The sequence below is a fragment of the Melospiza georgiana genome, chromosome 1 (genome assembly GCF_028018845.1).
Source record: "Melospiza georgiana isolate bMelGeo1 chromosome 1, bMelGeo1.pri, whole genome shotgun sequence".
Classification (NCBI taxonomy): domain Eukaryota; kingdom Metazoa; phylum Chordata; class Aves; order Passeriformes; family Passerellidae; genus Melospiza; species Melospiza georgiana.
In genome coordinates this window covers 131,328,306-131,345,650 of record NC_080430.1, presented here as the reverse complement: position 1 = coordinate 131,345,650, position 17,345 = coordinate 131,328,306, and the positions used below count along the sequence as shown (strand labels likewise).

General features: G+C 37.5%; 1 protein-coding gene across 2 annotated transcripts in view; it reads left to right on the top strand.

Moving 5' to 3' along the window:
* SPAG1 (sperm associated antigen 1) overlaps positions 1-17,345 on the top strand; it is a 37,371-nt gene that overhangs the window by 11,320 nt on the left and 8,706 nt on the right. For both annotated transcript variants that reach the window (XM_058028469.1, XM_058028479.1), the window contains 7 exons: positions 778-908; positions 1,529-1,635; positions 4,041-4,203; positions 8,006-8,428; positions 8,811-8,910; positions 11,024-11,176; positions 15,292-15,464. In XM_058028469.1, the coding sequence (XP_057884452.1) occupies positions 778-908; positions 1,529-1,635; positions 4,041-4,203; positions 8,006-8,428; positions 8,811-8,910; positions 11,024-11,176; positions 15,292-15,464 (1,250 nt within the window). The remainder of the gene's footprint in view (positions 1-777; positions 909-1,528; positions 1,636-4,040; positions 4,204-8,005; positions 8,429-8,810; positions 8,911-11,023; positions 11,177-15,291; positions 15,465-17,345) is intronic.

The following is a 17,345-nucleotide window of genomic DNA, read 5'->3' as shown; positions in this document are numbered from 1 at the left end:
ATCCCACTGGGATCATAGCTGCATAGAGCTTTTATTCTTTTTTTTGTTTCCCATGTGTTGTGCATTTGTGGACAAGTATTTGAGATTGTTCTTCAACCATGGTTTTTTTCACAGTGAAATTGTGTCTATTGCAGTGTGCTGTCCCCCAGGCACTTCCATTGCTATTCTTTCCAGAGAGCACAGTTTAGGGTCTTCCTTGCAACATTAACAAGGTTGTTGGTAAAGATTCCCGTATACCATTTTGTTATGTGCATCCTAGCTGTCCTTGTTCCTCAAAGACAATCCTGTTGTCACAGAAACTAAAACCCTACATACCAGCCCTGCAGCCAGACATGGACCTGGAGAATTCATTCACTGCTGAATCTTTCCATCTTACAAGCAAGATCAAGGAGAATCCCATGTGTCCTCCCCCACCACCACGCTTTTCATCATAATCCCCAGAGCTGTGTAGTTACTCTTCATCTCTCAGAGATTCCATCTGGCAGTTTCTTTGGAGTCTACATGGATGGCAGGAGGAGGCAGTAGTCTAAGTGACAGATGAGCCATGGCATCTCCTCTGCAACACCTCAGGTCCAAGTCCTGGCAAGCAAGAGGCCTCTGAAGACAGTAAATCTAGTTGGTGGATGGTTGCCTGTGATGACTTAGGAGGGAGTCTCTAACCACTACTATGGTTAGAGTACCAGTATTAATATTCCTATAGCTTCCAGTAGTGAACTTTTTCTAGATTCATGTTTTCTAACTCTGACTCTAACATGATCAATATTCCCTTTCTTTTAGGAGTTTATCAGTAATACCAGCTGCAGCTGTGTATAATAACAAAGCTCAAGCAGAAATCAAACTTCAGGACTGGGACAATGCTTTGCAGGATTGTGAGAAGGTACTAGATATGGAACCTGGCAACATAAAAGGTAAAGGAGAAAATAAAATTTCAATGTAATATTTTACCTCTGGCAAATAAAATGGTATATGTTGTTAGTTGACTGAACTGAGCTTTACATAGGTCTAAATACAAATAAGGAACAGCATAGCTTCCCAAAGCAGTTTTAATGGTTCTTTGGGGGTTAGTGAAGTATTATGCAGTTCATCCTGTTGCTATGTGAAGGGAATTCTTACATGGCAGCATGTTTTCCTTATGATTACTATAAGCCCTCTTGTATTCATGCAGTGTTTCCATAATACCCACACTGAATTATAAATTAATTTAAAAGTGACATGAAAACAAGCAAAGTTGTTGGTTTATTCCTTTCTGAAGTCAAGGACTTGAATGTAGCTAACTGTATTTCCATGCGTGGAGGTGGAAAATTTGAAAATTATTAAAAGATGCTTCACAATTCATGATTGTTGCCTCAAAAGATGTCATGTGAAATTGCATCATTAAAGATCATCAAGAAAACAGTTGTTAGTAATATAGAAGTAAGCACAGAATTTTCAAACTGCATAACTGCACTTACTATATCTAGAAAAACCAGTGTGTATTTATTCACTTTATATTTTAAATACATAAATAACACACTTCATTCTTTCGTAGCTCTGATGCGTCGTGCCACTGTGCACAATCATCTGCAGAATTACCAGGCAGCTATAGAGGATCTGAATGAAGTGTTGTCTGTTGAACCAGAAAACTCTATGGCTAAGGTAAAGATCAGTGAGTTGAATGTGGCTAGAAAGAGGTTGTACACAGTTGTAGCCTAAAGTGAGTACAGTTCATGTTGTTTGATGTAACTATGAGTTTTGATCTGCTGTGCCATTGATCAGCTTCCCAAGACCACATGTGGTGGAAATTAGGTATTGAATGTGGCCAGATCTTCTGTTCATGACTTGATTGTGAGGAAAAGCCTTCTCTATTAGTGTAATTTAGGTGCCTAAAACATTTTCTGCTGAACTTGCTTGCAGTATTGGTGTCTTGCTGATCAAAGCTATTTGGAAATTTCCCTTGAAAAGATCCATTGAGATAGATGCATTTAAGTTTGAGTACATGAGAAGAAAAATTCAACAGATGCCAAGCTTTTGTTGTTACAGTGGTAAAGTTTACCCAAAAGGAGAAGAGCTGGATTCTGTTCTTGTGTGTTGTTATAAATCTTCATTTCTCATCTCCAGGGTAGAATGAAAAACCTTTCGTACCTTCTGATAAATCTGGACTCTTCATAACCAATTTTGGATCAAAGAAAGCCAGATACTTCTTTGAAAATTAAGGTCAGGATGTGGTCCTTGCACTACCATTACTCTGGCTGTTAAGGAGAGGATTGGTTTGTGTCCTTTATTGATATCTTAGGGATATTTTGCAGGTTAGAACAGTCCGTGCATTTGGACTCTGTGTGTCCTGAGAACCTTCTGTACTGGGCAGTTTTGATAGTAAACTGCTCGTTGTATGTTAATTATGAGTCCATCATACTACTGCCCTCCCAATGGTTTTACATGTGACTTCTGGATGCTGTGCAATTGTCCCAGCTTCTGACTTCTGTCCAGCTCTTGTTGGTGGCACATTGTAAGCTGCTAGCAGCTTGTTGATTGCTGCTTCTTTCCATGGAGTTATTTATTACTATTGCTTATACCAGAGAAAGTGGTACATGCCTCTTGTGTCAAATTGACCACATACAGCATTTATCCTTCTTAGGGTGCTCCTGGAGCTAAGTTCCTGTCCAGAATAGTTCCTGAGTTTCACATCAACCAAAGAATTAATTACATGTCTTTAGATCTGAGTTCTGAAAGAGATTTTGGTCTTTTTCTTTTCTATTTACAAGACTGAATATCTAAATAGTTTGTGAGTCTGTGATGACAAATTGTACAACAGTCTATGTGAAAAGACCTATCAAATAGGCTGTGCTGAGACTTCTTATACTACCAGACAGAGATAGTCACTCATTTTGATTACACTCTTCCATGACTTGCTTTGCTGAGCAGTGCTTTTGTAGCTGAAAGCAGATATCTGTACTTTGTCCTTATTCATGCCAGCTATTATGCCTTGGCTGGCACATACAAAAATGAGAAGTGCTTGGCAGGGCATTTTTTCAAGTTTCTCATTGCTTGGAGAATCCTCAAAACTCTCTTGAGATAAATATGAATGTATGGAACATACGCAGAGTGCATGTTCATATCCAGAATCACTAGCAGAAAAGTGAATTGATTGTCAGTAACTGGAATTCTTCAGGGTACTTTGTCCATGTGAATCTTTGCTTGATCCTGTTCTTGTCTTTTTCTTGAGACAGGAAGTACTGAGATGGCACTTTCTTGCACAGCATTGAATTACATTCAGAATACCACATAATTCTGGGTGTGTCTTACTCTGCTCTGACAGTGTAAAGTGATTTAGTGCTTTATGGGTTACAGTGATAGTGCTGGGTTAACAGTTGGCCTTGGTCTCAAAAGTCTCTTCCAACCTTGATGATTCCAAGTGCAGTTAAAGGGGATTTTTTGAGTAATGGAAAAATATTATGGAATGAGAAGCTGTTTGATCATTTAATTGCAGTTCTTATAAGAGGAGCAAACTTTATCATTATTCCACAGTGTCCTTTGCTACACTGTTAAGGGACTGTTGTCTCTTGGTTCTTGTTCTCTCAGTTGTATTTCTCCATCAGTTGTCCATCTGACATCAGATTCTCCGTAGCATAAGTTTTGATTCTGATTTTAGGCTTTTTTGGAGATTCTCTAGAGAACCTGTTGTCCACATCTCTTCTTAGTAGACCATGCCAGATCACACAATCATAAATCTACTTTTTTCCTTTGAATTTAGTTTTTTTATTTTTGATAAGCAGTGCATTCAAGAAAAGTATTTATTTATTTATGTGATATCTTCTCACAAAGATGTGAAGATATCTTGTGTCTATTTCTTGTGAGAGAGACAGAAATTCACTATTACTATTGGTTTGATGCTGACTCTTGTCACATTTATTACCATCTTTTTATATTGGCAACATTTATCTTGATAATTCTTCAGAATTTCACATGGATTATTTAACAGAATGTATTTGCTGGACGTGAACTGTAATTTATATACATAATAAAAAAACTTCTGCTATTGCTGATTTTTTTCTCTATTGTAGAAAAGTCTGCTAGAGATTGAAGAGAAACTGAAGGGTTTAAAGCCTGTATCTGAGCCTCAAGGCAAAGGAAAAAAAATACTTATTGAAGAGATAGAGGATTCAGAAAATGGTGAAGGAAGAGAGGAAAATACAGAAGAACATGAAAGACGTGGTGGAGATAAAAGTAATGTCTTATCATTTCCTACTTTATTTTAACCTAAGGAAAAAATAGTTGTCTTTGAGATAGTAATGTTTATTCACACAATTCATCCATATATTCTTGCAAAGAATTTTGCCTGTTCGAAGACTAAACTTACACTGACTACTTAAAGTAGATCTGAGTGTGAAATCTAGAGCCCAGTTTTGTTACACATCTTTGGAATTCTTTCTAGAATGGGCATAACAGAGACAAATGGAAAATGTTGCTATAAATCACCTACTTCCCTGTGCCCTGTGTAATTTTACACCTGCCCTTTGATGTGGACCCAGTTAAAAATTTCTTCTGATGGGGGAACACTTTGTGTTCCTGAGATCTTTCTCTCACACAGCTTTCCTGCCTTCCCACCAGCACATTTTTCTCATTTTTTCCCATGCTTGCATCAAAGGGTGTAAAAATGATCAAGTATAATTTGTTAACATCTATAATTTTTGTTGTTGTTTGTTTTAGAAACTATAATTCTCTCTCTTTTTTTTGTTTGTTTTTGTAAGAACTCATCTCTGTGCCCTGGAAGTTTGTATTAGAGGTAAACAACATGTAATTCTTGTACTGGATGTAGTTTACAAGCAGTTGAAGTGTATCTCCCTTTCCTGGATTAGTGTGTGGTTAACTGCAGTGCTCTTCGGGTGAAGCCACTGGCAGAATCAGAATCCATGGCTTGCAGGAGGAGATGAGGCAGCAGGGGCTAGGAAGGCTTGCATTGGCAGCTTGCTTTTAGATTCAGCTGCATGGCTGGCCTCCAGCCTGAAACAGAATAAAATCCCTAGGCTGATTTCACCCTTCTCCTTTCTTTTAGTTATGTTGGCTCTTTAAGGTATTGTGGAATGACAGCTGTGACTTTTATGTTTTCTGTGTTTTATCTTGAAACGAAATCAGTCTGTGGGGTTTGCAGCTTAATCATGAATGTTGGACTATAAATGTGTGATATAATAATGTATTATTGGCACACAAGATTAGGGAAAATATATTTTCCCACATCAGTTGGTGTCGGCCAAATCTCCTGAGCTGAAACCTTGGAAGAAAGGAGTGTATCATGTCCCTAGCCTTAAATGTCTGTTCATTTGGGGGTGTTTCCTATTGTGAGCATTCAGATGACTGTGTGCCTTCTAGCTCCATAGGAAGACTTCCATTCTGTTGATGAAAGGTTAGGCCTTTAAACATAGGGAAGATTGTCAGTTGACACCAAGGGCATATGTGTTCCTGTGATACAAAAAAATACTTCTGAGATTTAAATGGAAAGCATTTTCATAGATTACACTGTATTTTCTTGTACAACTGGAAACAAAGATGAATTCAGTTCAGTTAATGAATAAAAAATGTTCTGTGAACGTAACAGCAATAAGTAGACTAAACATCTAGTCCTGTAATCACAGGCAGTCCAGTAGTCCGTGTAGTCCAGTCATGTAGTCACATTTATTTCACATTCTAATTGGAAAGCCTAATGCGTTCCTACTGAACTTACAATTTAGAGATTGGAAAAAATTTTTGTTTTCTTTAGGACTGAAACGTTGATTTCTGAACTTTGAACAAAACAGTCTAAATAGAGTGTAGTCTCTCTTCATCTTCTATGTAACTGAAAGCAAAAGTAAATGGAGCCCTTTCTGTACAATAGAAACAGAAAATTGCTTGCATCCTAGAAACTACAAAACACAGTATTCAGGCACTGCAAAAACTAAAAATCATGTGCTTGACAAAGCACCTGGTATTTTGACATGTTTCCAGAAGTATAACCTCAAGTAATAAATACAGTTTAAAGAAAAATTGATACATTTTAAATAGCCCCTTTTAATTAAGACAAATTTGTTGAGCTGTGTGGTATATAATTGATCTATTACAATATTAAATAATATGATATTAAATATATTATTTATATATAATATAATAGTAAACACTCACCAAACTTCAAATATTCCTGTTAGAGTATTCAGTGGGGATTTTTTTAGTGTTATGATGGTCCTTCCATTTTACGTTTGTTATTTTAGTAATAACATAAATGAAAATTCTTGCTTGCGTGTATTTGTGGTCATTCTGGTCAAAATTCTGTCCAGACTTTTCATTACCTTTCTTCACATTCTCCTTCGAATTTATAAGGTGTCTTGATTTTTTTTTCCCTTAAGAAAAGTTCAGAAGTATTGGTGGGTTTTTTTTAGCCCAGAATACTGCTTTAATTTCTCTGTAGAGACCAGTACAGGAACATTGTTTTTAAAGACTGAAACTAAAAGACAATGAGAATTATACTTGAGAAGTATAGCTGTACATTTTTTTGCATGCTGTTTACTCAGACTTGAAATATTTAACCAATTAGTATTGCCCAGCAGCTACACAAGGTAACTATCAGCATTCCTATTGTCAGGGGGACTCCAGACTCCAAATGCTATAAATGCTTCCTGTTTAATCCAGGACTGGTTCAGTGCACTTCATCTTTAGGAATTTTTTTCCTGTATTCAGGAATTACACATTATTCACATCACATATTGTGTGCCTGCCTTGCTTTTTCTTTGTCTCTAGAAGCTGGGATGCTCTTTGACAGTGTTTCACTATGTTTTGTAAAAGCTTGTCCTATCACCTGTTTGTGTCTTCATTCATCTGCCCAGCAAGCATTTGACCACCATTCTCCCTTAAATAGACTTTAAATCTTTTTGGTATATTTGGTATCACCAACTGGATGAGTGGGTGGGTGGATGTTTCAAATATAAATAATTTAAGTTTTACAAAAATGTGTGTGTGGGTAGATTTAGCCTATCATTGCTCCCACTGTGGAGTATGAACTTATTATTAAGTATGGTATTTCAAAACAGGGATCTCAGCTGGTAGGAGGCACTAGAGGATCTGTTGTTTCTACCAATCTTATGCTTTCCCATCCTGTTCAGTTTGATTGCAGTAAGATTTTGTGTGTTCAAAAAATATTTCTTTCATTTTGGACCATCTGAAGTTCATCCATGTTGAGTCAGTGTCAGATATTTTGTTAAAGTCAATTGAAAATATTGTTCCAATATGTGAAAAAATTCTGTTGGGCAGATAAGAACATCAGGTTAAGGCAAGGGGAAGATAGCATCTTAATTGTACCAAAAGGCAGAGTTGTTGTGTGCTTAGTAGTATCGAGAGTCAGGCACTGCAGAAATCTGTCTTTAGATACTGTGGTGGTAATCTGGTAGGAAATCAGGTGAATATGGAAGATAGAGATTTTACTATCTAATACCCTTAATCTATGATTTTTTCCTAAATAAATTTGTAATAAATAACAGTGAAGGTTGAATGATCACAAGTATGCATAAAAGGATTTTTGACATGGTTAAATGAAATCTTCTTGAGAAGGATTTATAAGCTTTTATCCTGCCTATTCTATGTTATATTTGAGGAGAGTTTTGTATAACGTTACTGGTTTGATAGCTTGTCATCTAACTTTGACACGCAGGCATTTGATTTGGTCACGGCAGATCAGAGCGTCCGTGTTGTAATAGGCAGTATTTAAAGAGTTAATGTCAAGGTGAGCCCTGTACCATTCTGACACCTCAGCACAGGGGTTCCCGTGTGCCCAGCAAGGGCAATGAGGCTTCGTAGTAATCCCTTCTCAGTAACACCTGCAGGTTACTTGTGAGAAGGAATTTTTGCGTGTCCTCAGCAGTGTTTCCCGAGGCAGACAAGCCCCGCTGGCGCTGGGGTGCCGCGGGCTCGGGTGGGTGTCGCTGTGGCGCACCCCCGTGCCGCGGCGGGCCGATGGTTCGCGCCGCTGATGCGGCTCTAACCCGCCTCATTAACGCCCTCGCAGGCTGCGGCGCGGCGGCGGCGGCGCGGGAGGCGGCCGGGGAGCCCGCGATGGGCAACGCGCACAGAAAGTCCCACGGCAAAGGCAAGGCGCAGCAGGACAGAGACGCGCACAAGCACAAGGACTCCGCTGAGAGCGGAGGGAAAAAAGGCGCGTCAAAGAAGAAGTCGGAAAAGCATCTGTCGGACCATGAAGGCGAAGTTAATGGCTATTTACGCAGCGATGAGAAGAGTGAAAGCGCCGAAGCTGAGGAGATCTCCACACCGCATGGGGAAGGGTCTCAGTCGGCTGGTGGTGGCAGCTCCACTTCACTTCCTCCTGCTGCGGCAAAACTAAAAAGTGAAGGAAACGAGTTATTTAAGAGTGGACAGTTTGGAGAAGCTGTGCTCAAATACTCGGAAGCAATTGAATATGTCACTGGTCTTGGTGAGTGTAATACCTTATACTTTAAATCTAAAACTGCTTAGATGATTTCAAGGAAGTACAAGTGAATTAATTTAGCCTGCTCCTGGATTTTTGACAGGAGTTACCATGCAGTAAATCTTGCATCATTTCAGTGGGCAGCAATTCACGTGACAGAAGATACAGAATGATGAGTGAAATAATGTTTTAATTTTCTAGGGGTAGAGCTGTTGACATTTATGTTTGAATACTTATATACTCCAGGCGACATGATAAAAGAAAGCTCTTTACTGCTTTGCAGTGTCAGCAGACTGCATCACTGCAGTGCAGCTTGGAGTATGCAGATTTTTCATTGTTAAGTTTAATTTCAGTAATACTATTTGATTTTACTTGTAACTTCTTTTAGGAGAACAAAGTCCAGACGATTTAAGTATCTTGTACTCAAACAGAGCAGCATGTTACCTCAAAGAAGGGAACTGCAGTGACTGCATTCAGGATTGTAACAGGTAAATTGAAACCTCCCATGTAGAGCAGCAACATTCCTGGTGATGATTAAACATTTTAACTGATATATTGCTAGTGCTGTTTGACTCAGAGCAGTACTAATAAAGTCTGATTCCCTGTCTGAATGACAGATACCTTTGTTATGTAAACAATCACATAAAAACTAGGAAAGAAGTAACTTTTAACTTAATGTCTTACTGTGTACGGGCAGTTTTTAAGCTTGTTATGTTCATAGAAATGCACAGTGGAATTCAAGTTTTTAATACAGAAGCACGTTTACAGCGGAGTTCTACAGTAATGAATATGTAAAAGCTTTGTTAAGCCACATGCTTATCACAGTATTGGAAGTTGATTTTGCGCACATGTGTGGTGTATGTGTGTGTGTGTTCTCTGTTGGATTGTTGTTTTGGTTTGAGGGTTTTATATATATGCTTGACATAGTTATAAACAGAAATTAGAGCTGTTAAGGAATTGAGCTAAAATCCTTACTGCTTATTGTGGCTTTTAAGGATACAGGAGTTAGAGAAGAACAGACACCTTCACTAACTTCTAAACACTGTGTCCCACTAAATTAATACTGTATTTCTTATGTTTTGGGTTTTTTTAATATTTCCATAGATTGAGTTTATAATGCTGGGGCTTAAGGTGCCAAAAAGTATCTTAAAAGAATTAGAAATCATATTAATTAATCAGTGGGGTTTTTTGTACACCACAATTTTACTGTTAAAAAAAGCCCTCCAAAACAAAAAATAAAATATGCATGTACCTTTATAGTACAAAGCATGTAACTTACTGTATGTGTTGTATCTGACAGAATAAGTTCTCTGAAAAAAATGGCTCATTAGCAGTATTTTATTAAAATAGATGCAGGATCGCAGACAGCTGGCTGAGATGGTGTATTTAAGACCCATCACATTTTTCTGTTCAGGAAGTTTGAAGTACATAAAACTTTAGCTGGAATCAGTAATACAGAGGTTTTAGGTTTTGTATTCTTACCAATTAGAAGCTCTTTATTCTTACTATCTAATGATATGCATATTTATGTTATGCATATTTCCTGGATGCACAAAAACTCATAGTGTTAGTGGTAGAAGTAATACAGAGGTAGAAGTAATTTAGAGACTGGGAAGCAGGACTGCAAACCTGCAAACACATGTAATGTCAGATATGCAGTAGGCAACGCAATATAATAGATTACCTACAAATAGGTTACTTGATTTCAAAGTAAAAAAATATGTAGGGTTATACTAGGAGAAACCTTCTCCCCATGAACAGTGCTTGGCATTGCAACAGATTGCCCAGAGATGTTGGGCAGAGATCTCGTGGAGGGTTTTCAGGCCCAGCTGTATCAAGCCCTGGGCAGCCTTGTCTGATCTTGGAGCTAACCATGTGTAGCAGAAAGCTGGGAGATATCAGTCTGGGTGGCTTTATGACTTCATGAAATCAAATTGTCTAGACTCATCTTAATTTCACTATTTCAAAAGTTTATCTCTCTTTGGCAAGAATCATTGAAAAGAAGGTAGTTCTTTAGAAATAAAGCCTTTGACTGCTTCATACTGCTGGAAAAATGCATGGTGTTGGGAAGGAGTGCTAATTGCACAGTGTTGAGCTTGGTGTTGACCAGGCAGACAACCAAAAATGTAAACAGACAAAAAGGAGGCAAAAACTTAGTCCAAAGAAAAGTGCATGTTCCAGTCATAGTCAGTGGGTTTTTTAAGTGCATACTTTTATCCAGGGAAGAAGAACTGAAAGCCATGTAAGCAAAAGCACCATACACTTGAAATCCTTGTACATCTAGGCATGACTTAGGAAAAATAGCTTTTGCTTGTAAGCAGGTGCCATTCCATTAATCATATCATGGTGATGAGAGCAGTTTTCCAGATGGAAGACAGAGCTTTGAGTAGCGTAAGCTGTAGTGAAAGCACTAACAATTTCAAAACTGGGTGTAATTTAGGGTGTTGATATGAACCACTCAGACCCATTTTCCTTAGTTACTTTACTGTAAGTGCCATCTGAAATCACAGAGTTGCATATATATATTGTGTATATCATGAAATAGTTCCCTTAGTTCAGTTACTCCTTTTCAACCCTGCATTTTTCTGTTTGTTTTCCCAGGGCTCTGGAGCTCCAGCCATTTTCCCTTAAGCCCCTTCTACGCCGGGCGATGGCCAACGAGTCAATGGAGCGCTACCGACAGGCGTACATTGATTACAAAACAGTCCTGCAGATAGACAGCAGCGTCCAGGCAGCCAGCGACAGTGCTAACAGGTAACTGCACACACAGATTCTCTGGTAACGCTCAAAAGAGAGTGGAATTCAAATTTGTTTGTTTTACATACTCCCTCTATTCTGTACCCTTGGAGTTGTTGCACAGCTGGTTCATTATAGGTGGAGGATTGGCTGTTCTTTTAGTTGTTTTCCCATAATTTCAGTTTTCTTCTCCTAGCAGTGGGTTCCTTTCCTGTTTTTCAAAAATGTAATATTTTTAATATTTTAAGGCTGGATTTTTTAATAATGCTTCTACTTGTTCTCTTTCCTAACTTCTATTTTATACTATATAAAGTAATTCTTAAGGTCCATGCCATTTCTCTGACATCCTGTTTCCTTTACATATTAACAGTCTTTCTGTGGCACTTGGAGATTTATGTTAAGTGTGAATCCTTCTGTATGCTGCAGTTGTGGAAATACTGAAGTAGCCTGAAACAGTGGTTGGCTACAAAGCTTAGAGGTGTAAAAAATATAATTGAAGATTATTTTCAAGTATTAATACTTTCAACATTAATTCTTTCTGCCAAGAGAGACTTTTGAATTTCTATAATTATACTTTAATACTATAAAGTTGAAAACAGAACAGTCATTAATCACTGAGCAGAAACCTACATGCATGTGACTTTTACAGTGGAATCTAGTGTGGTTTTTTTTCCCTAAGGCAAGACCATGAGCACTTTCACTATTCATTAAAAAGTCCATAATATCTTTCTTTAAATTGTCTTTATTTGACCAGAGGAAATTGTGGCACTTTATAGTCTCTTAGAAGTCCTATTTTTTTTGATACCACAAAAATTTTTAGTGATCTTCTGTATCTGTGGTGATAATAGAGCACTTGGATTGGTGGAATAGCTGCTTATCCTGGTACCTATGTAATTATTACACTTTCAAAAATCTTGTTGGCTTATTTTATCTGCAGATACTCTTTTCATATTTCTCCTTGACTTGGAACTTGCTTAGTAATAAGCTTATTTCCCTTTTCTCCTTAACACTCTTCCTTTTCTCCTCTCTAGGCCTTCCTTATGTTTTTAGCTTCACTGCTCATTACTCTTTTTCTCCCTGGCAACCCATCACCTTATTTCAGCTGCTTCTTCCTTCTTCTCTTCTGCTGGTAATTAATTTTTGCTTGCAAATTATTAGTTCCTAAACCATAGACCTCCTGCATAATTGAACTTTAACTATATTTAAAAAAAAATAATTTATCATTTGAAACTTCAACTGAGACTGTACTAAAGCTTTCATTTTCATTTCCAAAGTAAGAGATCTTTCTAAATATGAATTTTAAAAAGTCATGTCTGTCTTTTAACTTAAAGAAACTACCCCAAATGTAATATTTTTGGTTTTTTTTTTTTTAATATTAGGAAGATCGGGTCTTAACAACCTTATTTTATTGGAGGAGGTTTTTAATTTTCTGTGGGAAATTGTATAGCAATGCTTTAGGATGCTGACAGGAAAAATTCATCATCCTACTTGTGTCTGAGGGTGGGTTTGACAAACCACATTGGAGCTTGTCTCTCTAAGCAGACTTTTCAAAAACCTTAGAATCAATTGCATATTTTTAATACTCACATAAAAGACAAGGATTTTTAATATCAAACCTTTGTCTGATCATTTTGCAGTCAAAAGGAAATAATTAAGAATTTGGGTGCATAATGGAAACAAGTATAAATAGTTATTTCACTGTTTATTATGTTGGTTAGATGATGTTAAATTCTGTCTTTTATTGATTCCTGAGGTGATTTTTTTAGATAAACTGGAAGGACTGGCTCATTTAATGGTGTGTGCCAATAACTGGAAATTGCATTTCAGGCTTGCTTTTAATTAGTGGCATTTTCCTAGCATCGTGAACATCAGTGGATTTTCTACTTCATGTATTTTAATTTCCTCTTGAGTGTTTCATTATTTACTTTTCTCTGTTAGAAATACAGAAGCTCTAATGTGTGGGAATATGTTTATGCATTTCCTCCTACTAAACTGAAATTTCATTCCAATTGTCCCAATTCCTTTAGTATCAGTGAGCAAATTGCCTGAAATAGCTTAGAAGTTGTTTTTGCAAAGTCCCATATGAATACTGTACTGCAGAAAGAAATTAGTGATCAGCTCCAGAACTGCAGGATTGTTGGGGTGTTGTTGGTGGGAAATGAATGTGTTTGTCCCAGCTTTTTAATGAGACACCTGTGCTTTTTAAGCTAATCATGGCACACAAGTATGCATTTTTGCCAAAGACTCTGCTTACATTATGATATTACAAGAAGTCAGTTAATCATTAGATACTGCAGGGTTCTTTCTGTGGGTTTTGATGAATTAGAGTTTTTTCCTGCAACTTTTTAAGCCCATTATGATAAATGAAAAAACAAATAGGAATTCAATATGACTCTGCCTGTGGAATTACTCCATTACTTTCTGTGGGGAATATCTGAAGTGAATTAATTGATATGTTAATATGAAGTGTACTGTTTTGTTGCCTAAAATAAACAACCTGAGTAAATCTTTGGGTTGTTCAATTTGTGATGGTGTGCCACATTTTTTCTTAGCAGTTGGGTTCAGGCTATCATTAAAATACTGAGGTTTTATTGAAATAGAACAAAGCAGTACTTGGACAAGCCACATTGTTGGTATGTCCTCTGAGATGCTAAGGAATGGTACAGGCAGAGGAGAGCCCCTGCAAAAGCATGTGCAGTTTACACACATTAAAATAGTGGTTTTGATCACTTAGAAAACAAATAAAGCAACTAAATTATACTATGGAATGTGATATTCTGTGAATGAAGAAATTTACTTTCAAGTCAAAAACCTCATGGTTTTTATGCAGCATGGTGTAAGACATAAACTCACTCATTATATAGCTCTACAAATAGACTTTTTAATCTATACAATTCTTTAAAATATTTTGGTAATTTCTGTTCTACATAAAGGAGTTTGGAATTAGGGCTACTTTTTGTTTTAGTGTTTTGATAAGACCACAATGGGAAAAGAATATGGTCTTGAGTGCTCTGATTCTATTGCTAAAGTATTAGACTTGACCCTTTTTTTTTTTAATAGCTGTTATTCAAATACTTTAAAAGAACAAAAGTAAATTACAAAACTCCATTGGGTAATTTATGTTCATTCTGTGTTGTTCTTCATGTCACTTTAAAGGTTCTTAATTTTGTTTTTGGATGTGTGTTCATGTAGTCTGTTTTTCACACTGTGTTAGATGGAAGTTCACCTGATAAAAAAATTTTAGTTTTATTTCCTGTAGTATCTGTGTGACTTGCTTTGCTACTCAATTCAGATTTTTCCTTTCTTAAATTATGAATTAGACTTTTTACCAGTTGAACTTGGTTCTTAAGCCCATTTTGAGACTAGGAGATGTTTATCACACTGTTATTCTCATAATTCTCGTAATTATTTTTATTAACACTACAAAATTTCTAATAGAACCATGAAATCTTAAATTATTTCACTTACTACCTCAACTTATGTCTTTCTCCAAAAGAGAAAAAGGCAGTGGGAAGCTCCCACTTAAATAGTTTTGGATTGAACCACACATATGTGGAAATAGTTGACATATATATATGTGTGTGTGTGTGTTGGTTTAAGGATGACTAACTATAAAATGCAATTTAATGCAGACTACTTTGTGACCCACATTGCTTTCTTTAGACAGGTGTTGTGGAAGAGGTTTCATTTGACATTTGTAAATTTAAGTATCACATTTTGCCTGAAAATATTGTAATCTCACTTACTACAGGTAACACCTATGAACAGCTGAGAAGAGTAACCAAAATAAATACATAGTTTTTTTTGGTATTTCATTACTTGATGTGGTAGGCAGCATTTAGAGCTTAGTACAGAACCAGTCATTGATTAAATATTTACAGATCATGCTGAAGTCAGCTTGTATTCTAAATGCTTCCATAATATTCTAAAGTGGAAAAAGTCTAAATCTTAAATGAATGTGATACTGTTGACTGCTGTGATAATATTTTTCAAATTAGCCTGAAGGATAATCGTTCAAGTTTGGGGTTGTTTTTTTTTTTAATTGGAACATTTCAGTATTGAACTGGTTGTAAGTTATTAAAGTGCGAGTTAAATACATGAAAAGTCATGTTGGTGGGGCTGTTCTTTTTCAGAATAACAAAGACTTTAATAGATCAGGATGGTCCCAGTTGGAGGGAGAAGCTGCCACCAATTCCAGTTGTTCCAGCTGCTGCTCAGCTACACAGGTGGGATGGAGGAAGCCTCACTTCAGAGAATAAACCAAGTACCACAGACATCAACAGAGAAGAAGAATTGCAGATGAATTGTATGTATAGCTGATGCAAATACACATTCAGAAAATAAACCTAATTACAAAATGGAATATATTTTAACAATGTCAAAGAAACTGCTTTAGAAAACACTCATTAAGAGACCTTTGTGAAAACCCAAAGTAAATTACTGTCATTTACATGATGGAGTTCAATGTGCTTTGTGGAGCAGTTATGGTAATTTTTTTAAACCAAGTGATGTCATTTGCAGCATGCAATTTAGTTATATAAAGTTAAGTTATATAAAATCTGCAGTAATACTCATTAGCAAAATATCAGGATCACCAAAGCCCAGCTGCTGGCCCTGCCCAGGACACCCCAAGAGTCACACCATGAGCCTGAGAGCATTGTCCAAACCCTTCTTGAACTCTGTCAGCCTTAGTGCTATGACCACTTCCCTGGGGAGCCTGTCCCAGTGCCCAACCACCTTCTGGGGGAGGAACCTTTTGGTGATATCCATCCTAAACCTCCCCTAGCTCTGCTTCCCATGACCATGTCACTGGTCATGAGAGTGAAGAGATCAGAGCCTGCCCCTCTGCTGCCCCTCGTGGGGATGTTGAAGGCCTCAGTGAGGTTTCCTCTCAGTTTCCTCCAGGCTGAACAGACCAAGTGACCTCAGCCACTCCTCATACAGCTTCCCCACTGACCCTTCACCAGGCTCTTCTTTGGATGCTCTCTAATGGATCTTTCTTACATGGTGGTGCCCAGAACTGCCCCCAGCACTCAAGGTGAGGCTGCCCCAGTGCAGAGCAGAGCAGGACAATCCCCTCCCACACCCTGCTGGTGATGCTGTGCCTGATGGCCCTCAGGACACGAGCATCAGTGGTTTCCCTGACATCATAACACAGTTATGAAACAGTTTTCCCCCAGAAAAACCACCAGCCAAACAAACACCCAACTTTGGCAGAAGATCAGGAGACACCTTTCAAAGATGTTCTGGACTTGTCCATATGTAATCACTGAGTGCTGAACTCTGGGAACCTTAACTTCCTTCCTGACTTTTTTTTCCCGGGTCATTGCAGTTTCCATTTTTCTCCTTCAGTAAATAAGGTGAAGGAAGCTGTCTGATTCAGTTGTTACTGACATTAAACACTCCCTTTGCAAAGGCTTTAACCCTGTGATTCCTAATTCAAGTATTAATTGGTTTCCCTTTGAGTTTATTTCAATATAAAGTAGTACTGAAGATATTCTCCCCTTGATTAACAGCAGGGGTGACTGCAGTTTGTAGCTGGGCTGTTGGCCAAGTATGTACCAGTGATGGAGTTATGTGTCTATAATGCATTACTGCAGTACTGAGTGTCCTCCAAGTGCTTGGCAGCATTTTGATACAAGACATGTCTATTTCAAATAGAGCAGGCTTTGGTTTTAGAAATGTTAGAAATGGTTTTAGAAATGTGTGACTGTTTTCTTCACTGAAGGCTGACTCTTAAGATTCTGGTTGCCTTCTCAGGCCTCTGCTGCATCAGTGAGACCTGACAGTGATAGCTGGTACTGAAAGGCACCAGCCGTAATGTTCAGTCAGTAGTTAATCCTTACCATTGGCTGACAGTTTTTTGCAACAACTGTATGTTTTTCTTTGTGTCTTACTACTTGAGTTATAATTTTGTCCAACTCTACATGTAGTTTTCTGGCATAGGAAACTGCCACGTTTTTATAAAAGAACTCAGTGAGTTCAGTTATAGGTTTAAATTGTTGGTTATATACAGTGTTGAAAACCTGAAGCTTGGCAGGAGGCTCATATTCATTAGCACGGCGCCAAAAGGGGATTGTTTCATTATGATTTACTTAGAGCTATGTTGATAATTACTGTTTGCTCACAACAGTCATGAAGCTGCATCTGGGATCAGTTTTTGACTGCAAACACAGCTAAAAACTGT